Source organism: Poeciliopsis prolifica, unplaced genomic scaffold (genome assembly GCF_027474105.1).
Source record: "Poeciliopsis prolifica strain line A6 unplaced genomic scaffold, Auburn_PproV2 SCAFFOLD002, whole genome shotgun sequence".
NCBI classification, from domain to species: domain Eukaryota; kingdom Metazoa; phylum Chordata; class Actinopteri; order Cyprinodontiformes; family Poeciliidae; genus Poeciliopsis; species Poeciliopsis prolifica.
Window position 1 is genome coordinate 21229335 of NW_026562377.1, and position 26096 is coordinate 21255430.

Consider the following 26096-nt stretch of genomic DNA (forward strand, 5'->3'; position numbering starts at 1 on the left):
TCTAGTGTTTTTGCAATTTAGAAAATAGAGCTTATGTATTTATGTTTTTCAAAAGACACAAAGGCAAAGCCATTATTTATTCAGATTAGCCATAGAGCTATAATTTTATTCCACTTGGAGCTTGGAGTACTGTTTTGTGGCTGTGCAAAGTAGACCGCAGGTTTAACTCCTCCTGCTCTGCACACAGATTTTTCACTTCCTACCTGGAAGCCCACCTGCTTCAGGGCAGGTGAGTAGAGTGAGACACAAAAATTGAGATGCATTCTGTGGAAACATCTGTGCTTCTGCCTGCCTTAGTTTTGGTGAGACCGTTAATATTAATGGTATTGATCTGTAAATACACTACACTTTCACTGCAACTGAAAGGAGCATAGCTTTATCAATTATTTACTCGTATATGTCTGATGCCGATGAAGTGCGGGGTTAACATTAGCATGCTTCCTGTGTTTTGATCTGAGTTATTGATGATCTGATTGTCAGTGGAGTTCTGGTTGAGTGTATGCTAGTAAAACTTGTGGAAAATGTTATTCTTTTCCTTCTGTAACTAAGCGCTTTGCTTTGAATGCCATAAAATTTATCAAGCGACGTTTCAGCTGCTCTCTTCTTGACGGTGGGGTTGTTTAAGCACAACAAGCAAAACAACTGGGGAAAAACAATGCAGCTGTCAATATCAACATTAGCTTCTCATTGCAAAAGGTGAAAAACGTTAAGATTGTCATGCAAAAGCCAGATTGACAAAATAATATATAATACAGATTTGCAAACTGTGTGCATGAAAATGTATGATTCTTTGAAAACTTCCAGCAAAAGTAATATGAGAAAATGTGAGGAATATTAATGATTTAAAAATGCTTTGGATATCCCTTACTACCAATTATCCCTCCTTTGCATTTGCAGCTTCAGCAACTTGAAGCTACAAAGTATATATTTAATAATATAGAGAGAACTGGGTTTCTCTCTAATATGTTAGTTGGTTATATATTGGATATACATTAGAACATGGATGCAAAAATTCAAAACCATTATTCTAATTTTAATAGTTTTAGAGTTAGTTGAATATTTATATCTGAGGTTAAGTCATAAATTGCTCATTAGAAAAATTAAATAAGCAGTTAAAAATATAAAACATAAACTCTAGTAAGGTTAACTTTACTTTGATGCAAAAACAAGCCATGTTTCACTCTGACAACTGTGGTTATGCTTCTGCAGCTCGTGCATCACTGCAGAGAGAACTGCAAGAATCAAGCAGAAGCAGCAACATGTTGTTTTCTTAACACATGCTGTTTTGTGGGTTCAAACGCGTCTGTGTGAGGGATAGTACAAGAGTGTGCTTCATCTGAACAAGCTTCTGATAGGTAAAGAAAGGCACACGCGCACACACACACGCCCAGCAGTAGGGTTTAGAGGCAGGATTAATTAGAGAGTAACTGCCGGGTTCCCTCATGTGCTGTTGAGTGTTTGTTGGGAACCGTCCCAGCTGTAGTTAAGGAGCCTCTGGGAGCTTTTTCATCTGGAGCGCAGTGAAACAAACAGCCACCACAAACAAGTTAGGCCTGTTGGAAACAAACCGAGATGCACCGCCGGTGGTACATGCAAAATATCTGACGCTAGTTCTGAGGGAAGGCAAACATCTTCCCAGCAACTTCCCTGACGCAAACTGGAAAGTCAAGATTGAGCACATGAGTTTAGCATCAAATCTCTGTAAAGTAATTTATGGAATAAACGTTTCTTTAAAATCTTTAAACTTTCTGACGTGAAAAAGACTTCTCTCTTACTGTGTTATTGGGTGCCAGAATAAGTGAGCCAAATGATAGAATTGTCTTTACTTTTGAAATCAATTTTATAAAAAAAAAATACCTTTGAATGAATCACACAAAAACTTTTTTAAAAATGCTTTAGATTATGTCACAAGAGATCATAAGAAGTTTCTTCTGGGTTCTTTAGACCCAGCTCTTGGGGCATTTAATCTAACTTATCTCTTATCTTATCCTTCCCAGTTACATTTTTTAAACTGCAATCATGAAAAGAAATGGTAGACATGATCTGCAAAACCTGCTGACAGAGAGATGTAAATACCCGGAATGAGTAATTGAAACGTAACCCTTTTTTAGTGAAGTAGGTGGAAGGAGAATCAGTGAGTGAGAGAGTGATGGAGGGGCACGCAGGAGGCAGAAGGCTACAGTTGCCAGGGGCGATGCTGGGGGCTTTCCTTAAGGGCTCGGTGCGCGGTACCAGTAGTCACCTGCCATCTGTCACCTGTGTGTTTGCGTGCGTGCGCTAAAGCAAGCTGGTCGAGTTCTGCCTGTCATAATGCTTTAATCCTGACTGACATCTATCCAATGGGGGCTTGGCTCATTCATCCATCCATCACGTTCTGTCCCCCCCTTTCCATCCTTGCTTTAGGCTCTATGTCCGTCCCTCCCTCTTTGCTTGTTGCAGCAGACAGACAGTTATGAAGTAACTCTGCATACCAAGCGCTATCTCACACACACACACACACACTGAAGAGGGAATTGAGTTTAAATAGCTGCATGCCACTTATCCTTCATACTGGTATCAAAGCAGAGACATTTTTTAAAAAATGTTTAAATGTTCTTATAACAGTTTTCTCCATGTTGGATGAAGCATGGATTAATAAAGCACCGCCCCTTTTCACCTGCTGCTGCACCAGGGAAACAAGAAACACCAATAGAGTTGTTTTGAAGTGTGAGTGCATCTTGGGATATTATATTGATATCAAAAATGTATTTCAGTATTTCAGATTAAAGTGTGATATATTTTAAGTATTTTAACAGCGAAATAACAAAAAAGATTTCTAATCCAGAAATATGAACCTGGTTCATCATCTTCTTAGCAATTCTCTTTTTGTTTTTGGAGTTTAGGTCAGGCATGTGTGCTGGCCACCCAAGCATAGTGATACAGTCATTAAAACTGGTGGTGGTTCTTTTGGCACGTACCAAATCTCTTCATGGAGGGAATTATGAACGCCTTGGTATATCTCTGCACTGACTTTTAGACTTAATAGGTGCCTGACTATCTATTGCGAAAACATCAAGTCATAAATCTTCCTTCTGCTTGGTTAGGTTGTAAGATGAGATTTGTGCGTTAAAATCACATTCAGTTGGTTCATGTCATTTTGAAATCGTCAGAAAATCTGAATTTTGGATGTTTGTCATTGGGGTGAGCCCATAGCCATCAAAGTAAACCACTGAAATATGAAGGTCACACTGTTTTGAAGCATTTGACCTCCACTTTGCAGTATGTAGGATGATTTGTTGCTACTTTATTTTAAATTAAACCAAGTAGCTCTTTATGCATTTTAATTAATTTCTGTGGCATTTTTACTCAAGCTTACCATATTGGGAGAATCTCATAGCGGCCCATGCTTTACTGCGGCTCTGATGTTGCATGTTCACCTGTAAAGTTACTGAGATTGATGCTGCACAAGATTCTTTCATCTTTATGGCAAACTAGTTTTGATCGCTGCAAACATGCTGCCACACACGTCTGTGTGAGCATGGTAGCAAGTCACACTATGCTGTTCGCATGTGTGTGCGTGTGTGTGTGTGTGCGTGTGCGTGTGCGTGTGTGTGTGTGTGTGCGTGTGCGTGCATGTGTGTGTGGAACAGCATGACAGATGAAACGAAAGATTCTTTCATTAGTTGTGTTTGAAGCTCAGTGGGGTCACAGCAATACCAGACATTTAATTACGGCAGACCGAATGGCTCTCCCTCCCCGAAACACACATTCACACACCCGCTGACGCAGACACACACAGACACACGGGGAGGTCTTTCATGGAAGATGCTTCCAAAAGGTAATAATATAAACCACTCAGCAGGAGAAATAACCCCGAACTCACCGCCTTTCTCCTCTCCCCTTCCTCTCTTGGCCTTTTCCAACCTCGCTGCCTCGCTTTGACTCTCCACCCTCTGTGCTAAGTATAGTTGGGGTAATGGTGATGGATGCAGATGGAGCAAGCAGGTCTTAAATGTCAGACTCAAATGAAAACTGCTGCTCCATTGAGACAAAAGCAGCTGGACACATCTAGTGTTATTTAACACTCACACAGATCCATGCCCCTGAAGTGACAGATACACTCTGCTCCCTGCACACTGTGGGATCCTAGAAACAAGGGGAAAAATGTATCTTTTAAAAAAAACTGAACTGTAAGTATTAATGGATGCAGCTTTTATGTTTACTTTGTAAAACAATAAATTCAGTCATCTAAATCAAAGACCCAAGGGGGAATTTATAAAGCAAAGCAATTTTCTCCATTTATTGCAGCTGTTTAGCCAAGGCAGTCTGCTTTACATTTACATCAGATTTATAATAGCAATAGATCTGTGCATCTGTTAATATACCCCTATTTTTCAGTTTGGTTGTCAGCTGCTGCTCAGTTGAGCTTTAATTCGTCTGGATATTTTCACTCAGTGTAGATCTTTGATCTGTGTTGTGGTGTTCGGTTTGCTACTTTCTCAACCCAACCCCTCAACATATCCCTGGTACTCTCACCATCATTTTTTAACATCATCATTTGCAAGTCAGTAGTCTAGCCAGTCATCTTTTTTCTATTTCCTCCATCAGTTTTCAACAGATGGTACTTTTTCACAAATTTATAGTAACACAATGCAATTTTGTAAAGTTTAGATCAACAAAGCTCTATAATTTAAGTAGATTTTCTCCCTCAATATATGCAACATACTTCATCCGTTGTTTAGCAATCCAAGGAAAGACATTATTTGCTCAATAGAATGATTTCAGAAGCAGGTCTGTGTCTAAATTGAGACGTTTCAATTCAGTGAACATATTGTAACCATAATATAGAGAGAAATTTGTTTCAAACTAGATTTTGTGATGATATACCAACACACTGCGACGCTAATTACTCATATTGATGATGTTGACTTTGATGGTTTTATCAAAGTTTTGCTGGAGTACAGTGTTTTAGTGGCAACACAAGTTAAAACTCACTATGACCTCAACAAAACACAGTTGTGGTAACTCAATATAAAGTAAATCTGTTTTTTTAAAAATAAAGTGTCATATTTGCTGTTTTTGGGGTAATAAAACCTTAACATTCAACATGAAGCATTACCTTTCCACATATGTTTGTTAAAACTTTCCAAATCAGTTTTCAAGCACATTGATTAAGAGCACCCAGCTTCTCAGAAGTGTCTCACGTTTTAATGTAAATGTATGATGAAACGGCATCTTAAGACTTTGTAGCAGGAACACGTTTCATGTTGTTGACTCCATGAGAAGAAAAGACGAGTCTGGAGGAGTTTGGAGGAGTTGTCGTAGCATCGCTGCGTTGACATCAACAGGGATGTTGAGAGCATTTCTGAAACTTGTCAGTTTGAGGGGCATTTTTAAATGAAATGAAAGCAGAACTGCCTGGTGATTAAAACGCCTCCGTTCATCTGAATCCCCTCTGAGGCGACACATCTGAACGAGTCGTTCTCTACAAAACAAGGGCAGAAATTCTTTAGCTGCCCTGTCTCTTAGGGTTTTGAGGCAGTGATGAATTACTGAAAGTATGGCTGTGGCTGAGTCTGTCTCTTTAGTGAGTCAGCACCGCGAGTTCATACACAGTGTCTGTGTGTAGGACTTTCTTTTCTTTTTTTTTTCAATGGGGAAAACTGTTTTCTTTACAAGTATTCCCTTATATGAGACAGAAGATTTTAAATGGAAATGCACTGATCAGAATTGTGTTTATTTTCCGATCTCTAATCTTTTAGAGAGGATTGACCTTGAATGATTCAGGTTTATCTTTAACCCTCCCGAGGTCATAATGCATTTGGGCAGTGTGAGGAAGAGGTGGAGGGTTGTCCCGTCAGACCATCAGTTCCCGAAACCACATAACTCGAAAAATGTCACAGTAAAAGTAGATTTCATTTTAGTGATTAGCTCAACTAGCACAGTAAGCATGACAAAAGCAGAAGCATTTGCAGAGCTTAAAAAAAATCTTGCTTTTGAGATTTCCTAAACAATGCAAACATTTGAAAATGCACCAACATGTTCAGTTAAGAAAAGGAGGTTAAAAGCTCAGAGGGATAAAACACACAACAAATTAGCTGTAGTGAATTCAGTCTTCGTTGCGTCTACTAAAGTTGGATTTAGGCCAATGAACCATCCCAACTGAGAGTCAACATTATTCACTATAAAATACAGTTTCCTTTGAAACAGATTCTGATTTAAATCACTTCTATTTAGACGGTTCACCTAAAAAACAAAAATAGCTGTTTTTGAGTCATTTTTGTTCATGAAAAACTTCCACACTGAAGAGTGTTTGGTAGTGTGAGCTGTGGATTCTTCTTCTAGGTAGCGGTGTGAATCCGTATCGTCAATTTGGGCGATATGGACCTAAAAATATGATTTACAAAAAATACTTTACAGATAACTGAATGGTTTTGACTGCATGACACAGCAATCATATCCCCATAAACACAAATACTAAAACTCTTTAAGAAGTGTGATTCCTACCACTAAGCTGCACATTTTCTAAATTTATTGATATATTTTTATGCTTTTATTGAGTAAACAGTGGAGAAAAAAGTGAAACTAGTAATCCAATGCGGAGAGCTTTGGGTGGTTAACATCATTCATTGGAATTTATCATGATAACGATGAGTCAAAATTCATGAAATGAATGAAATTCATCACGATGAATGACAAACGATGAGAATAAATGATCACACACACAAATAGCTGTAAATATGATTCACATCATGTGATGCTGATGCAGATTTAAAGTTGCATGAGTAAGCAGGTAACGCAGACACAAAGTAGATTAGCGGTGGGGAACTATGATTAAACAGCTCTGGGAAACGTGGCGTCCCCGTCCCAAACCCCCCCAGATCCCCTGGATCAAAAGCCTCATTCTTCTTACACTGCGGTGCTTCGGGGACTTTGTGTGAATGGAGGGAGTGTGAAAGAGTGAGAAAAGGAGGAGTGGGACCTCTCCATCACTCTGAGTCTGACCTTCCAAAGAGTCACGCTGATACAGAGTACAGAACTAATGCCTCTATATATTATCTGAATTTGCTGCATTATCATTACGCCTCTCGCTCTCGCCCTCACACTCCTTTCCCCCCGCGCTGCATGCTCACCACACGTGACGAGGAGTCGACCGGGAGACTCGCTGGTGCTCCTCCGGATGGGAAAAGCGTTGATGAACTGCTCACCCGCGGCATCTCACAGGCAGGGAAACGGTCCGAAGAAGAATGGTGACAGCGTGACACAAAGGGAGCGAGAGTTCGGCCTTATGAGAAGCTGCTCTGCCCGCGTCTTATGTTGTGTGTGCGAGAGGGAACACAGGAGATAACACAGAGACTTCCTGTACGAGAGCAAGGTCAACACGTTCACGCCACGGCTGACACGCACTAATGCATTCGCACTGTGTCGGCAATCGGGGGCACAATAGAAGAAGAGGAGAGAGGAAGGACTGCAGCAGATGGGGGAGATAAGAGCAAAATGTCACAGCATTATTTTGAGTTTCAACATTATTCCTTCTGAACGATGCAGGCACATCCGCTTAGTATTTTTGACCAATTTCAACACAATCACTTCTGAGTTAGTCCTGAAACAAGATGTTGTTAAATCTTTAGCTTTGGCTTTTACTTTAGTTTTTGTTTTTGTTTTGTTTTTCTCCCCCAAAGAATTACAGTTTCAAGCCTTTTTGTTGGCCACTTGATTGATGTCCCTGAGGTAATATTGCTGGTCCGAGGTAGATTGAGGTCCTTGACTGGAAGCAGCACTGTTGACTGCAGAGTGTGTGTGTGTGTGTGTGTGTGTGTGTGTGTGTGTGTGTGTGTGTGTGTGTGTGTGTGTGTGTGTGTGTGTGCGTGTGTGTGTGTGTGTGTGTGTCTGCATGTGGTTTGTGACTGCAGGGCAGGATCGCAGCGAGGCAGCTCTCATCAGGCGTTTTAAGGGCGATGGCGTCCGCTACAAGGCCAAACTCATCGGCCTGGACGAGGTCACCGCCGCCCGCGGAGACAAGCTCTGCCAGGACTCAATGATGAAGCTCAAGGTAAGAGCACACTCCCCTTCCCTTTTATTTTCCTGCTGTTGCAAACAAACAGAGATTTGCGCGGACACAATCTGGCAACTTTAAATTTGCATGATAATTTGAAATAACAAGGAAAGAGAAGAAGAATGTGGAGAAACAACGCAGCATGGATCGCCTCAGGCCGAATGAAGTTTCTGCGCTCTCAAAACCTACAAACATCAGTGGCTGTTCAATTTTTTTGGTCCATAAAGAGTTCATCTTCATGCATATTCTAGTGTTGAACACTTAAATGTGCATGTTTAATACATCACAGCGTAAGCGCGCCTTCGTATATAGTCATGTATGCAGGGTTTGTCTGCTTTTTTTTTTTTTTTTTTTTTTTTTTTGTTCCCGCTATGCAAATTTTCAGGGGAGAAAAGTTCAAGTACGAAGGTAGGAGGGAAAAAAAAAAGTGCATGTTTTAATTTATAGGCATGATGATGATGGGTGCAGGAGGAAGTGAGGAGGTTAGCCATATGGATGAGAAGGGGATTGGGGTGAATGTCTCATTTGGCAGGACAGGAACAATTAGAGGGGGAGTTAGACAGATGGGGCAGTTAACAAAGAAGAGAAGTCATTGAGGAAGAGGGATCATTTAGATGATGGGTAGGAGACAGGTGAGTGAAGTCGAAGATGACAGCAGATTGGCCATTTTATTATAATTCATGGAAAAAAGAGCGTCGATTATAAAAAAAAATAATAATAATAATAATTGATTGACTTATGCAACATGAAGAAACTTGTGTTTAGATTTTTAAACAAATCCTTGTTTTTTTTTTTCTTTTTCTGCCTGCAGATTTTTGTCAAAGATATAAGGCGAGGAGCAGATCATTCATTATTAATTATCCCGAAGTCATGCTGCCGGTGGAAATGAAATAGAGAAAATTACATTTGTGTTTTGTTTTGCGTGGAGTGAAAACTCCACCCAGTGGAGACCTATAAGGGTGAGAAACGAACAGACAGCTCATTGATCAAACGGGATCCCTCCTTCTCATTTATTCCGACAGGAAATCCATCAACTCTTTTACTCTCGTCTCTCCACCTCTTATTTCACGTGGCTCCTCCGGAGCCTCGTTCAACTCCTCCGGCTCTCTGTTCTTGTTCCACCCTTTTCTTCCCCTCCTTTTTGCGATCAAGCAACACAAATCAACATGAAAGTAATGCCCGTTCTAATGATGGGCCCTGGCTTTCTTCTGTTTTTCAGAACTTGCTTCATGAAGAAACGTTTTCCATCCTCATATTGCTTGACTGCTCTTAAAGATGTGCATCATGTGCATGACAAGGCTTTCAGTATTTAAAATAAATCTGTTGAGCGGCTTCGATAATTAAAAACCAAAGAACGATAAAGGCTGTAGAACTCTTCAAAACCTTGTTAAACTAAGATGAGAAAGACTGTAGCATTTCTAACACACATATCAACCATATGTATTTACAGTGAGTATTATTTTTGACTTAAACCACTGAAAACCTTCCAGAATAGTTGTTTTAACTTAATTTCTGGCATCTACATAGGCACCAATGAATCAAATCCAGTCCAGAGGTTCATAGGCTGCAAACCACTCATTAATCTATGGAGTCAGATGTCACAAACTGTTCTGGACCAAACCTCTCAGGAAATCAGACCTTCAATGTACAAAAATAGTAGGTCTGCAAAAAATGCTGCATCCAGAGCTGACCTTCAATACGGCAACTGGGAAATGCTCGCACCAAACAAACAAATAATCTGCAGAGTAAAGATGCAACTTCACCTAAAGGACGTTTTGAGATGCTAGCCAACCAACATAATGGGCTTTTGGTTCTATTGACATCACTCTGAAATATAGCAACCCAGGGAGGGCATTGCAGCATTTAATTGAAGAAAAATAAATAAATCAAACATTTGATTAATCGATAAAATGGACTTATTGTCACGCCTAAACTGTAGTCTGCTGTTCTGTCATTTGTATGTAAAATACTGTGCAAGTTAATTTGGAAATGTTTATCTAGAGACGATCTATTGTAGAAGTTGCAATTGAACGCACCATAAAAGCGCAGTTGTTGGAGAAAATCCCTCTGCAGAAATCTCCATGGTGTTTAGGGCTGGTTGAATACTGCAGGCAGCTGGATTTGGACTTCAGCCTATTTCTCTGTGCGCCAGTGTTTTACTTTTGGCTTATTATTCAAGCACCACAATACATCAAAGATCTGCTGTTGTTGTATCAACCTTCCAGACCTCTCAGGTCTTCTGGTTCTGTTCTGTTCTGCATCCCCAAAACCAAGAGAGGAGAAGCAGCTTTCAGCATCTATGCACCAAAAATTTGGAACAAACTTCCAGAAAATTGTAAAACAGCGGAAACCCTGACTTCCTTTAAATCTCTACTAAAAACACACCTGTTTAGAATTGTATTTGAAATGTAATATGTAACAATGTATTGTCTATCTTATGATGCATGACTTTGTGTTTATGATGTAAAGCACTTTGAAATGCTTTGCTGCTGAAATGTGCTATACAAATAAAATTTGATTTGATTTTGATTTAACATTATTTTTAAGTGAGTAATTAAGAGTTATGTGTCTTATTGCTGTTGTAAAATGATAACTTTGGTTGGGTCTGCCTTTCTTTCTCAATTTTTATTCATTTACTTGGCTTTTATTTAAACAGGATAAATCTCATTGAAAAAATCAATTTTCTATTATTCGAATATTAAATAAAATCATAAAGTTCATGTAGAAAACGAAAGTTTGAGTTCATATTAAGGTGCATTGTGAAAATGTGGCAGACTTTAGCGGAAAGCTGGAAAACTTCTCTACTTTGTTTTGGTGCCTCTTTTAAAACTGTTTAGTGGAACAAAGAGCTCATGCACAAATGTTGTGTATTTAAAATGGCTATATTGATTTAGGACAGATGTGTGCTGAACTGAAAGACCTATACCGTCACACCGCTAACACTGTTATTGTTCGCATTTAAACTTAGGAATATGTCTGTGGACCTAAACAAGACAACACAAGACGTCTTTTGCAGGTTATAAAAATATGCCTCGTCTGACCGAAAACGTTATCCAAGGTCAGACGAGACTGCACTCTGAATCACTCACCTCACCATGCCAAATGTTTGAAATGCATCCTCCAGTAGGGTAGGCCAGCTATTACTTTCTGATTCATTTGTTAAGCATAATTTCACCACTTGGGGGCAGTTGTAGACTGTATATAAACATTATAATCTTTCTTCTCTATATGATCTTCCCTAGAGAAAAGGGATATGGGAAATATGACATTATGACATGATAGCAAAAGTAACTCATTTGGTCCAGCACAGTAGCAAACTGTAAATTTTGTACACTTTTGTGCTTCTTGGCCTCAAAAAGAGACTTTATCTCATGGGGCTTTATGATAAAATAATGGTTAAATAAAAAAAATCTAACATTCTAATTTATGCAAACAGTAGCACAACACAAGAACACACATACCAAACAGATGTGACAGGACTTGATGATTTGAAAAATGTGCTTCATTTCTTCACATTCACAATGCATTCTAGCTATGGAAACATATGTGTCAAGAAAAGAAACGGTGTGACAGCAGCTTTACAGAACTTTCTTGGTGGAGTAAGTTTAGAATGTGCAGAAATGGCGTGTCTTGCCATATTTTCCTGACATTTAGCCCTCTTAGTGTTGCATAATCTTCTGCTAAACATGTTGGTAAAATGTCTGTTTGTGGCTGTAAATTGTCTCATCCTCACCTGATGCCACCGTGTGTGGCTTGCTACCACAACTGAGAGGTAATCCACCAAGAGAACAATCTTTTACTCAGAGACTCTACTTAATGTGCATTCCCTTTCCACTCTAAATGTATTTCATTTCTATTCCTAATGCGATTGTTTTGCATCGTGTGTGTGTGTGTCTCATCCGCAGGGTATAGCTGCTGCAGCACGGTCTAAAGGAGAACACAAGCAGAAGGTGTTTCTAACCGTTTCCTTTGGAGGGATCAAGATCTTTGATGAGAAGACGGGGGTAAGCTCTGAAGGAGACGTGGGTCTGTTTATATGCGTGAGCATTACTGCGCGCAGCCCTGCTGTGTGTGCATGTATTTGTGTTTCTTCTGTTAATGAGGCCTCTCCATGAAAGGGAGAGGCCCCCGGGGAAATCAGGAGGCCCTAATTGAAACCCTGAGAACAAGACTGTAGTAGATGAGAGAACATGGCTATCCCATTGTATGCCTTTTTGCAAACAGCGACAACACTGGTTTCATATTGTGCTCCAGGATTATGCGTTTTCCATCTTACTTGGCTGTTTCCTGGCTGACCAATAGGATCCGCCCTGACTTCCTTATATATTTAATTTCAGCACTTCCAATAGCGAGGTCTGGAGCCCAGTGCCGGTTTTTGGTTTTAGCTGAATGGTGTTAGAATGGAGAGAGAGAGAGGATGATCACCCACTACGTCTATTTCTAAAGGGCTTATTTTAGAGAGTATTATGTGTTTTTGCCATCCTGCTCTTTATAAAGTAACACTTGAAGTTAAATGAGCTGTTAGCTGATTATTTAGTTGTCTTTTTGGTAGATAACAGACATGCTGCTCATAGCTTGTGAACTTTAGTGTGAAGCATTGAGAGGCGAGACGAATTGGGGAACATTTCTTCACAGTTATAAAGAACAATTTGGGCATCTATTCCATTAGTCCCAAACATCCACATCTTATCTGTTGTGTTAATAAGGGAACCTTCCTGTCGAAATACTCATTCTCCATATGTGGCTGGACTCACACCGTGGAGACAGGGTGAGGCGCTCCCTAATCTGGAGAGGACTGCTCTCCTGACATTGAAACAAGTCAGTTAAAGGGGATTTGGTCTCTGCCAAGATGGCTTCCTGGATGACTCCCTATAGAGGCTTTCCAGGCATATGCCACTGGCTTCTTAGGCCCCTCTTGAATGTGTTACACCCACAAAAGTCAGGTAAATGAGGGGACAGTGGAAGAATGGATGGATGCAAATTTTTGAAACCTTTTGTATTCCCCCCACTCTGCCGTCCCTCTCCATTTACAGAGTTATCTTATTTACCTCACAGTTTGCTGTCAGCCACCTTTTTCCCATAGAAGCTAAAACTACCTTAAATCCCAGCAAAAGCACAATGAAAAGGAGATTTTCTTGGCTTCTGTCAGACATCTTGACAACTTGGAGATTTACACCAACAGTGGCAGTCATAAATAGAGGGCAGTCCGTGGAGAGAGCTCAGAAGTCAGTTATTAAATGCTGTTGCAGATTGAGTGTGCTTGTAGCTCTGAGGAAAGTGGCCAGAAGTGCCGGGTGATTTCTTTTTAAATTTTCCTACCCAAGGATCCGCTGACAGCTTTTATTGAGGTTCAATACCCTACCCAGCCATACCTGGTAATCTATCCTTGAGCAAGAAACATAATGTGCCCCTGCCAATCCCCAAGTGCAGCAGTTTTCTTGTCGCTAAACAAGCCAGTTTTCTTTCTTTTAGTGCTGGTGATTGAGATTCATTCCTGCATTAAGAGCCAGGTACATGGGAGAGAAATTAATTTTAAGGTGTTTGGCACAGTTTACTCTGGAAGCCTGTTAAGATTTTCAGTGTTTGCTTGTTTTTATGGTGTTTTTTTTTTTTTTTGTGGCAGCTGGAGGAAAACAACCTTATTTCTATACCATAATTCAACATCTGTGTCGTATAAATGTGCATGCCGTGCTGTCTGGTCTGTCTGAGCCGTGAATGAAGCCCTCAGCTCAACACCTGGTGTTCAGCAGCGAGATTTACACCCCGGCGTGAGTCGGACGTCGTTCACGTTGCACGTGCGCACGCGTTTGTGCGTGTTTACCCGTCGTTCACCTTCAATCCTCGTTTTACAGCCCTCATAAAGTCGTGTCCCTCACCCCTCCTTGACGCGTCAACATTTCTATGATGAAAGACAGAGTGATAAAGAACATAAAACAATAGATACAATAGAAAAACTGGTAAAAAGCCGAAGGAGTGAAGTGGGGGAGAGAGAGTAATAGTAGTGGGGAAAGGGTTGGGTGAAACGATAAGAGGAAACGAGAATGTGGAAAAAGATTGATAGAGGAGCGTAGGGCTGCGATGGAGGGACAGAGATGGACTGAAACAGAGTTAGAGAGATAGGTAGGGAATCAGGGAGCATATGTCAGAGTAAAGCTCTCTTCAGGGAGACCTTGTCCTCTGTCTCCTCGCATTAATATTAACTATAAAGATATGCAGTCGTCACTATCAGTCCTCCAATCGCTCCTTATGCCAAGGGAAGAGAGCAAGACGGAGAGAATGACTCTGCTTAGGTTCATGGATCTCGACGATCTCAACCCCCCCCGCTACACCCTCAGCATGCATCCGTCTCCCAGATGGGAGGATGGATGTACAGGTGAAGGAATAGATGAATGGCCCCCCGCCGTCGAAGGAGGGAAGGTCATGCGCAGGATGGAGGGGAGTGCTGTTCGAGATGTAGAAGAAGAAGAGGCGGAGACATTAATCTCGGAGAGAGCAGGTCGGCACGTCTTTCTTTCGGGTCGGCCTCTATCTCGATAAACACACTCACACGCACAGCAACACACGCACAGCCGCTGGCCTCATCATCCTCTGGCGCCAAGCGCAGAAAGGACACACCTTTATGTCGGGAGTCGAGGGTTGAGTCACAAAGATTAGATGCATCCGGTTCATTCCACAAAATGCAATGATTTCAATCACATCATTTAAAAACAAAGATGCAGATGCTGAAGAAGAACCCGTCATTTGTGAAGATGATTTCTGATCTTAAGAAAAAAAAAAGCTTTCATGTGCAGATTCTGATTTGGCCCGTTTCAATAGCTCTTTAAAAAGACCAGGATGGCTCTTCAAGTAATTGTTTCTTGCCTTTCGGCAGTGAGCGGTCGTTAGTTTTTTTTCTGGTGCTGTGTGAAAGTGATGTGATGGACTGGCGACCTGTCCAGGGTGTACCCCGCCTCTCCCTCAATGACCTCTGGCTATAAGACTCAGGCCTTCCCCTTCGAACCTGCAAGGATGAGTGGGAATAAATGATGAACAGATGGATATATGACAGTAGTAGTCAGACCATTTCTATTGTTTTAAAATGATAGAAACTTGGACTAGGACTAGTTGCTTTAAATCAACGTTCTCCGTTGTCGTTCCTTAGAGAATGTCAGTCTTTACCTTTATGATTCCACATTCAGCGTGTCCCGTGATAGGCAGAGGCTTAGAAGTCCAAAGTATTAAACAGAGCAACTTCTGAACGTCTCTGTCTCTTTGGCCAGAATTAACCTCAGATATGCTGTAGAAAAACTGTTTCGTTTTTAAAAAGCTTCTTGCAGCTTTTATGTTTCCGTGTGTTGGGTTCACCCTGAGTCAAGGAAAACATTTGCCTTTCGCTGTCGATTGTTTCTCACCGTGTGTCACTCTGCTCTGAACCAGGTTGCCTTTCGCAGGAGAGAGACTTGGGTACTCCGATTAATATTATTATAATATCTATAAACTTTATAGGCTAATTGCATGTGTAGTAAGTTCATATTGGCGGTCCTGCTTATCCAAAAACAACATAAAGAGAAATAAAAAGATAGGGTGCGCATGTTTGAATTTATTGTGCATTCTCTCTCTTCTACACAAGGTCAAACTCATTCAGACGATCGCATGCACGCACACATTCACTAATATTTGGTTAAAATATCCCTGGTGAAGTCGTGAAGAATGTCTGGTTATCAACAAGCTGCTAGCATAATTTAATTGGATGAGTGACGTCTCTGGTTTTGGTTTTCTGGCAGTTTTTAGGCGTAGTTCAAACCGATTCTGCATAGTTCCCTAATGTTAGCCTGCTTTATCCATCCCAAAGCCACTTTCAGTGCATGTTTGGAATGCCTCTGTTTCACCTGTCGAGCTCCTGATTTAAGGTGAAGTTAAAGAATTTGCAGTCGGTGCAACATCTTCAGTATTTCACCGCTGGTGTACTGAGCGATACTGACGCAACATTACTACTGAGAATGAAACCATGCTTGACAGCTGGTACCGTGTACAACTTACTAAGGGGCATTTAATAAAATATTAATGAGCTGTGTGCTTACATTTGAGTCTGTATGTATAATTTTGAGCTCCTACTCATGTTTTTCAAAAATTCCCACTTGCAAAGAAAGTGGGATTTCTTTACAATCCCAGGTTCAAATATGCAGTTAGAAAACCTTTAAATTAGTACAACTTTACTGTAACAAGGTATGTGATCAGTTTATCACTCCCAGCATGTCGAGACAATCTCAATGTTCAGCTTCTGTTATCTGACTACACGAAGTCTTGTGTGTTTTATTCTTTTGCCTTCATGGAGCCAAGCTCCACAGAGATTTTTTCATTCAAGCGACTAATTACACCTCAAAGCTAAGTGCTCTGATGGTGCGGGTCTGCTGGTTGGAGACTGGGCAGCCTCAGTGGGCTGCTTTCCAGGAGAGGGATGTGAAGGTTAGGAGAGGTTAGACTGACAGTATCCCGCTGCTTCCTTTCCTCCTTCCTCCCTCCCAGCATCAGAGCAGAAAATCTTGGGTCAGTGGCCAGCAGCTGTTCAAGGACACGCTGCCCACAATCCCCCGAGAGACACCGATGCTGTGTGGGGCTGTTGTCCATATCAGCATATCTGGACAGACAGAAAGATAGAGAGAGAGGGAGAGAGCATAAAGTCATTATTGAATTTTTATATAACTTTGCAAGCAATCAACTACCCTGGAATGCCATTTAACAGCATAATTAACTAACTGTCTTACCTTCAATTCTTATAAAAATGCTGGACATATCAAACATGATTTAAAAGAAATTTTATTTTCAATTTAACGCATTGAAATATCTTCCTATTTAAGGAATCAGAGCCCCCCCCCTTCAGCACGTCATCATAGCGTTTCTCTGATAAGCTTTTAAAATCGTTTTTAGAAGCGTTTCACTGAGAAGTGGTTCCTATGAAGAGCTCAGGATGGTGCGCAGTTCCACCAGATGCTTGCTAACTAATACTAGCGCTAGTCTGTAGGAGCCGAGGAGGAGATTCAATTATTCCTTGTTGTTGTAATAACGCAAACTTTGTGCTGAGAAACTGGCCCAAAAGACGTCAGAGTCCCAGTGAAACAATCCCAGCTTCGTTTTTAAACGCTGGTGATCCAACCGCTGACTGTGCAAACGAAGTGCTTCTGCTGTTGAAGCTTCACTTGCTGCCAAGATGAAGAGGAGCATTTGAATGTATCCAGTCATTTCATTGTGCGCTCTCTTTGAATCGGAGTCTCTCTTTGTCACCCCGCCGCCCACCCGGAGATAATTCAATAACCCCCGTAAATGAGCTGTGTGTGTCGGCGTGCATCTTCACACACTGCCTTAGCTGTCATTTTCAGGTCAATCAAAGGTGATAATAATAATCATTACTCCAATTATTAAATTTAGAAGACATGACTCATACAGCGATTATCTGCCTCTGCTGGGGTTTACAGTGTGTGTGATTGCTCGCAGCCCCCCGTGTTAAACTGCTGTCACTCCTCCCCGCCACGTCTCACCTCTGGATTCACTACAGAGGGAGCAGATGCGTGTGTTTGTTGTGTGATTGTACAGAGCCCCGGCCCCTCTGACGAACTGAAGGGCCGCAGGATCATTATGTTGACTGCGCGCCTCTCCTCACAGTGGGCAGCTGGCATAGACAACAATAACAAAGCAGACATTTAGTGTGACTTAACAGAGGGCCTTTGCATATTAAGCTGTGAATTCTGTGCATGTGTGTGTGTGCGTGAGTGTGTGTGTTGGGAGACAGGGCGCAGATGAAGTGATCAAGTCCGACAGCTTGCCGAGCTGTGATTGTCACTGATCACCCCCCCTCTGTCCTCAGGACAAACAGTGCCATCTGCCACAGGCAATGCCAGCTTGGCAGATCCAACCCAAACTAAACCGTAGAGGGCAGAAGAGCCGCAAATAATTCAGTGAAGGATACAAGGTGTCTAACCGAGTGTCGGTGTTCAGAGTGTACTCTCAGGGAGGGTTGCGAAGGTTTGTGTCAGGTGAGAACATGCAGTTCCTTGTAAAAGTATTTATATGCGGTGAGCATTTCCACAGTTCGTATCAGTCGATAACGACGATTACTGATTAGTTTTTTTGTCTTAAATCGTTGAAATCCTGCCTGATTGATGGCGTGGCTTTTTTTATGCAGTCATGAGGCACAATGACGAAACCTGAAACCGCTGCTGCGCCAGTTACTCAACAGATTGTTGCTAGGCAACCAAAGAAGGAGTTAATCCATGCTACAGTGAGAAGTTGAGCAGCTAAAACATTACTGAATACGCATATCTATTGATATTAATCACATGTCCATTGTGATATATTGTCCTGGACTAGTGTGGAATAATCACTGTGAGGAGTTAAAATTTTTCAATCTTTAAATGTATATATATATATATATATAAAATCTGCTAAATATTGTGATTATGATTGTTTGTTTTCTGTTATGAGTTTTTCTGCAGAATTAGTTTGATTATTTGCTGCATAGAGATATAATAAGTCAGAGTTGATAGGAATGTGTGTGGATATAAATTTCCAGTAATACTGGAAGAAAACTTCACATTTCCAAAAGGCAACTTGCCAAACAAATAATTTAGTTTAAAGTGTATTCATGTGCTGGAATGGCTCAATCAAAGTCTAAATCTAATGTAATGTCCTTTTCTCATAAGGACATTACTTTTTGAGAAGTAATGTCTTCTGTAGATTATCCTTGTTTGATCAGTAGGAGATTAAGCTATTTTTTTTTTTAAAGAACAGACAAAGACTTTCATTTCTGGATACCCAAACCAGGATCAGAAATATACCCCAAGAGGCTTGTAGCTGCAATTGTAGGGAAATCTGGTACAACTTTATGTATTTTCCTGACATCATGCTTTTCTGGAGCGTGAAGGCACAGAACTATTTGTTTTTTGTCTCCACAGCAAAAACTCATACTTCATTGTTTTCTTTTTCAGATCCTCCAACACCACCATGCAGTCCATGAAATCTCCTACATCGCCAAGGACATCACAGACCACAGAGCCTTCGGTTATGTCTGCGGAAAGGAGGGAAATCACAGATTTGTGGCCATCAAAACTGCACAGTCGGTCAGTGTTTGCCTCTGCGCGTCAATTTTTAATGTCAGTGAAGAGTTTATGGACTCACCTCAGGCCTTTCACAATATGTTTGCACTATTTGTTTTCAAATAGGAAATGGAGATATTGTAAAAATGGTTGTAAAATAAAGCAACAACAATGAATGTCAAAAGCAAGAATTTGATGCGGAAGTTTGTAGATTTTCTCTAATTACATTCAAATATTTGCATAATCCCTCACTTATATCTGCATATCAGTCCAGAGGTTGCAGAGAAACAACACGTCACCTTCCTTTTTCTTTTTTATCTACAAGCTTTTGGCATAAATAAACAGTTTTTCCTGGCTTCTGAGTATATCCCACACATTAGATATGCTGATAAAACCCAACCAGTTCCCAACCATCTGAACCGGATCGTCATTCTCGAATGTTTGAGCGCAACCCAAGAAACACGTTCAGCGTAAAAAGCTCATCTTGACCTGAAAGATGCCAGCGCATCCTCAAGCTCCGGCAAATGTCTTGTGGAGACAAACACTGTTGAAGGTCCAAATTAGTACGGCATATTGTGAATGATGAATGCACGTAACGTTCACACTGTTACCGCAAGAACTGCTCCGTCATACATGTGCGCAGGTTAAAGTGATACATTCAGATCATTTCTCACTGGTGCAAACCTCTTGACATTTCGCTCATGCAGGTGTGTGTTGTGCATCAGACACACTGTTTACTGTGCACGTGGGCGCGGCGTAAGGCAGAAGGTCCAGGTCGTTCCTGCAGCAGCACCAGCGGCACACTCTACCTGATATTGAGTACCTCTCTGGGCTCTGATATGATTGTTGTTGCTGCTGTTGTATCTGTGTGCCTGGCTTATTTTATCTGGATCCAGCTGCCTTGCTCTGTAGCCATATTGATTTCCCATAGTGAGTCAATGAGGGTTTGAGTGTGTGTCACCAGCTCTAATGGCATATCCATCCTCCCAGGGCCATGAACCGTGGCTCTCTGACTTAGACTGATTCCCACACACATGCAAACACACACGCCTTCCGTCTGCATTCGCCAGTGCACACCGTGATTGAAAAGCGGTTGCTTTTCCAACGTTACCCTGCCAAGCAGTGTATCACAGGGTTGTGTTTTCCTCGCTCAGCTAAGCTGCCATTTACCAGGTATGTGCCTGAGGAAAGGTCATAATTATATTTTACTCTCTCTCTCGGACTTGAACCCGCCGTCGCCGGCACTCGGCCTGTTAGTCGTGGTGGAAACAACGAGAGGGATGAAAGTGCAGAGCTTATTGCTGTGGCTGTAATTGGAAAGTAACCACTTTGATGTGAATTAACAAAGTGTCTCTGTCGTCATGAAGTCTAAGACTTATAGTTGCTCAGAAAAGGCCAATTTAGGGTTATATTCAAAAGTAATTGGCTTACTGCTCAAAGTCCCAGAACAAGAAAGACGTGTCTTATTTGGTCAGCTCTTTGTGCAGATGGAGGAGCCCTAATTGTGTCAGAAAGGATTGCCTCAGAGTTCAGTCTTTGTTGTAACTTTATGCGAAACTTACCAGAGTTAATATTAGGAATAGAAAGGCAGAAGGTCCAGGTCAGGGTTATGGGAGAAGCATTGCGTCAAAATTCTCGTCATCGTTTAAATGTGTGAGAAAAATACTCACACCATAGAAAATCCAAGGACAGACCTGTGAATATTTCTTCTGTTTTTGCCCCCCCCACCCCCCCTTTTTTTTGTCACATGTACGCATTTCAGAAGTTATAATAAAAATTTTCTGAAATGTTTTGATGAGCACCACCAAAAAGTTCCACTTCTTGCTTTGCAGTCTACAGAATATTCTTCCCCAGATTCCTTTGGATTGTCTTTTGAGCAAAGGTCAGGCAGACCCTCGTGCTTCCCATCTCGAAACTCTCCCAAGGATGCCATTTTTGCCCTGTCTCTTTCTTATTGTTGAATCATCCATCATGACCATATAGCTGAAGCAAGTGAGACCTGCAGTGCTTGTTATGTTATCTTTTTTCAGACATAATGTTCGCTGTGGTTTACCAGAGTCCCAAAGCCTTGGAAAAAAATCTTTCTAACCCTTCCAAGACTGATTGATGTCAACGACTTTTGTTTTTTTACCTGTTCCTGTATTTCAGGTTGTGATGTGTTTACTGTTTTTCAAAGTGCTTTGCACCATAAAAAATTAATATACTAACCAATTATGAAACAAGCAGTGGAATATTAGATGCTGTCACGTGTAATCATCAAAAATGATTCCATGGGTTGCGGCAGTAATTAGATCTAGGTGTGGCAAATGAAATAGAAATATATCTTATTGTTCCACTGTGGAGAAATGCAGATTCCTCAGTGTTGGTGATGAGAAAGGCGACAACCTCTAGAAATACCTCTAGAAATATCTGACAAATTCTGAGATGCAAACATTGAATCATCACGTTAGGATGAATTATGAGCTCAAATCTTTTAGCAACCCTCCAAACTTTGCTTCTTGTTTTTCATCGTTCTTTATTGTAGTTTTCTGTCAGTGCTACTTCTCTTCTGCTGCGTCGTCTGCTCTTTTGTTGCAGAGGACTAGTCTCTGTTAGACTCTGAATTTTGTGTGGAATCGAAATACTTCTCAAAAAGAGTGAGAGCTGATAAGATTTGATTTCATTTTAAATTGTTGATGCTTCCTCTCGGACTTTTAATTAATAAAACAAGTAAACATTTCATGCTTTCTATCCATAGAGCAAAAAGTATCATTTCAGTGCTGTGAACATTCATTCATTAAAAAAAAAAAAACATCTCAGTGGGATCTCTGTAAATAAATGGCAGGGGAATCCCCAACACACAGTTCCGCTTTGGACTCTCTCTGTTCAGGAAAATTCAAATCACTGTGGAAAATACTCAAAGCTTTTCCTCCTTTTACTTCTAGCGTTTAGACATTATGCAGATCCAACTCTGGGCTTTTTCACTGAACCTCAGATTAATTTAGGAGGAACATGTCTCACACCTTCCAGCTCCATCTTGAGATCTCCGCAGATTAAAGAAGCAGCTGTCATTAACTTGGCTAATTTGTCACACAAGCACAGAGGGATTTTTTTTTATTTTTTGCGTGAGTCTTCCAAAGCTCAGTTAAGCCTGCCGTTAACGTAGTAAATAAGACACAACTTTAGCAAATAAACGGGTTTGTCCTGAACCGTCAAAATGCATCCGTTTATTAATTTCTCTGCCTTTATTTATGTTTTGGGGGACAGGCAGCACGAGTTAGGACTTCTGCCAAAATAAATGAACGCCATGAAAACCCCCTCGTCCTCCTCCACCCATCCGTTTCATCTGCTCACGAATCTGAAACGCCGTCTGCCTGAGGTGGCACTTCGTCAGGGTTGGCAGGTCCGCATTCTTTATTCTTCTGCTACTGACGTGGCGTGCATTGTGAAATGTAAAGCGGATTTGAATTTGAAAGAGTGACAGTATCTTTACACTGTTGGCTCAGTTTGGGGAAGGAGGGTAGAAAGATTACCGCAGCGTGTCTGTCTGTCACCAGAAATGGGATGGCTGAGAATATCTCGCAACATTAAAGGAGAACCACTTTATGCAAAGCACCGTTCGGTCTATGAACTCTGAGTGCACTCTGCAAAATCTCCGGTCAATAATTGATTAGGTCTCAAACACGACTGCCCTGTTAGACTCCTCGCGTTCGTGCCGCTTGGGTTTGTCGGAGGTAAGACCGAGAAGCTGGCGTCTGCTCATGTAACTGTCCGCAGCTGATTGAGAGGAGGGACGCAGCTTGTAGTTATCGTGGAGATAAATGTCCTGTCTCCGGGCTTCAACCCGGTTTTCAATTCGGGTGTTCCCAATGAGCTCAGTCGGAAAACAACATTTTCCAAGCCGCGTCGCCGCGCCTCTGAAAGCAATCAGTTTCAAGAGCTGCGTTACACCTGTAATGAAAGATTTTCAACTCGCTGATTGCGCTGTTTGTTTTTCCCCCTGATGCTAATGCATCCGGTCGACTCGCGCAAAGTGCTGTTTGTTTTGAAATGATCCATTTTGTTCCTGTTCTGTTTGGAAATCAGATTGATTGATTTTTTTTTTTTTAAGGCTGGTAATCCTCTCTACTCAGAAGAAACTCAAACTAAGAGGTTTCATGAGAAGATTTGTCATACAATTTTACAAAATGGACGGTTAATTGGCTAATTTCTAAATTTCCATAAGCTGTTTGTGCTCCAGATGTTTTCAACAAAACATCTGTATTCACACTGAGATTGAACACACACACCCGGCCGTGTGCAATACACAAGTACGCACTTTATTTGTTGATCTATCGCATAACATCCCAATAAAACACATTGAATTTGGTGTTTCATAACAAAATGCAAATGTCATTGGATTGTGCGTGAACAGAGTGTAATCAGCCTTCAGGTGAAGGACAATCAGGTTTCAGTCACCTCAGGTTAGTCAATCATTATTGGAACAGGCTTTCAGAGCAACAGAATGTGAGTTTTACGTGAGCGTTGCTGGTTAACATGTTCTCTGGTCGTTCTAGGCCGAGCCTGTGATCCTGGACCTGCGGGACTTGTTCCAGCTCATTTATGACATAAAGCAGAGAGAGGAGATGGAGAAGAAGGCCCAGAAAGACAAGCAGTGTGAGCAGGCCGTCTACCAGGTACTTGTGAAGTATTTTTACTTTTATTTTTTTGTCTCGTGTAATGCACCTGTCAAGCATTCCCTGCCTTAAAACGAGAGCCTTTTGACAGGCAAGATCTGAATATAGATAAAAAGAATGCCAGGTAGACACTTCTCGGATCCGCTAATGGCACCATCTGCACATTGTGCTTATTCCTCCCCCTCTTCGCATCTCCTGCTTAATTTCTTTTTATCTCGCTGTAATTTTCTCTTTGGTGATTGCCCAATGATTATCTGAATGGTGGGAAGTCTCTCTGTGCTTTCCGCCTACCGCTTCCACTCTATGGCTTAACTCTCCACCTCTCGTCTGTCCTCTTGCTTTTCTTCTCTCCTGTTTCATTTCTCTCTCTCTCTGTCTCTCTCCTTCCCTCGCTCCCGCCGGTGCGCCCGCTTCAGACGATACTGGAGGAGGACCTGGAAGACCCGGTCTACCAGGTAACTCCCTGACCAATCGCATCGCCTCACTGCACTTTCTAGCTTGCTCCTCTCTGTGTGCACTGTGGGGAGACAGCTCCGGTTTGGGGGACAGTGTGGGAGTAGCTGGATGAATAAAAGGTGGAAGGTTTCCAGAGTCATCTATGAGAGACATTATCGTGTGTGTGCGTTGGTGCAGCCAAGAAAATGAGTGCATGTGGAGCTGAAGTGTGTGTTGACGAGTTGTTTCTGTTTTTTGTTTCTTTCTTGCTGCTTAAAGTCTCCATCTATGTCTGAGATCTGTTCAACTGCTTTTTAATGATGATGCTCTTTACTAATCACCTCTGCAGTTTCTCCCACTTTTCTCTCAATTTCTCAAAAATCACCCAATTTTTCCTCCTTCTTCCTCTTCTTTTTTTTTCTTCCTTTTTATTTTTCCCCTCCGTCTCCTTCCCGCCCTCCACTCCTCCTCCGCTGCTGCTGACGTTGTAGTACATTGTGTTTGAGGCCGGACACGAACCCATCCGTGACCAATCAGAAGAAAGCATTTATCAGGTACTCGCAAGCTCACGTCCTCCGCTTGTGTCTTGCTTAGCTTCTAAGCTGTGAGTAAACTGCTGACGAGCCGCTGAAAGCGGGTAAAGTTCCACAGATTTAATCTCCTCCATTTACCGGACGATCTTTATGGGCTGCATTGCTCTTTAATGGGATAAAAGTATCGAGGCCGCCACATAAAATTAATTGCTCCTGTTTTCAAAGCACAAAATGGGCAGTTGGGAAGTAAAAGACTGTAACTATGGGAAGAAATGTAGCAGCCAAAAAGTTTCTCGGAGGACCGGTCCTGTTAAAGCCCGCAAGCCTAGGGAGATGAGTCGTTTTCTCTGCTCCTTAGAGGCGGGGGCAGACCTCCAGGGGATGATGAAGTGGGGTGGGGAGGATGCTGTGGTTGTTTCAGGCGTCACCGTGGAAGGCAGACCCACCGTCCCTGTTTACCACACCTCCGTTCCCCTCTTTTCCAAGCAGATGAAAGAAAGTGGAAGGGGGAAGAAAGATTAATCACCAGCCCCTCGTTTGATCTTTAAATAAAATGGATTGAAAGGGTTGGGGTGGCGGGCGGACAGGGGGGGTGTATGGAGTTTGCTGGCGCATGCACAATCGTACAAAAACAAACACACATGCTAGCAAATCCCTGCGCATACATCAGGCGTAGAAAACCAGCAGGCTGAGCCAGCCTGCAGCCACAGAGGAGCTGCTGGATGAATAAAGATGGCCGATTCCGGAAATAGGCATGTGTAAGACGTAAACAAGGCACTGAAAGGAGGCGACGGGATGAAGGAAGCTGTGCCAGATTTACTTCAAGATTTTTTTTTTTTAGCAGTGTTGTTTTTTTTCAGTCACAACTCAATCTAATTAGAACACAGCAACAGTGCCCTTCAAAAGTATTAATATCCTCTGAACCGCAAACGTCAACGTATTAATTTGGGATATTATGTCACAAGAATGCAGTAGATGGCTTTTTAGTTCTTTTACAAGTACAAAAACTTAAACACATTTGTATTTGATAGTTAAATTCAGCTGCCTTTACTTCGGACTGCAAATAGTTGCCTCCGAATGTCACCTAATTAGTGAATTAATGATATATCTATGTAAAGATTTAGTTGAAATTGATTAAGAAGTTCCATTTAAAGTTTATCACAACCCATGGCGAACGAGGCTCTGGTAATGTGCCTGTGGTAGAAACATGGTGGTGGCAGTATTGTGCTGTGCAAAAAGTTGCCTCTAATAGATGCAAGGAAAACTGGTCAGAGCTGAGATTAATGGCAATTCTGGGGTGAAAACTTGCAAAAGACTTATTGGAGTTCAATCTGGAATCCTAAACTAAGTCAGTATGAGAATAGAGTAT

The 26096-nt window shown here is 41.6% G+C and overlaps 1 protein-coding gene across 10 annotated transcripts in view; it reads left to right on the forward strand.

Moving 5' to 3' along the window:
* Positions 1 to 26096, forward strand: part of dab1a (DAB adaptor protein 1a) — a 102279-nt gene that overhangs the window by 53390 nt on the left and 22793 nt on the right. For 5 of the 10 annotated variants that reach the window (XM_055051507.1, XM_055051521.1, XM_055051528.1 and 2 more), the window contains exons 3-8: positions 7893 to 8032; positions 11941 to 12039; positions 18997 to 19128; positions 23640 to 23759; positions 24176 to 24214; positions 24686 to 24748. In XM_055051507.1, the coding sequence (XP_054907482.1) occupies positions 7893 to 8032; positions 11941 to 12039; positions 18997 to 19128; positions 23640 to 23759; positions 24176 to 24214; positions 24686 to 24748 (593 nt within the window). The remainder of the gene's footprint in view (positions 1 to 7892; positions 8033 to 11940; positions 12040 to 18996; positions 19129 to 23639; positions 23760 to 24175; positions 24215 to 24685; positions 24749 to 26096) is intronic. The other 5 variants (XM_055051536.1, XM_055051560.1, XM_055051574.1 and 2 more) reach the window with 2 other exon arrangements.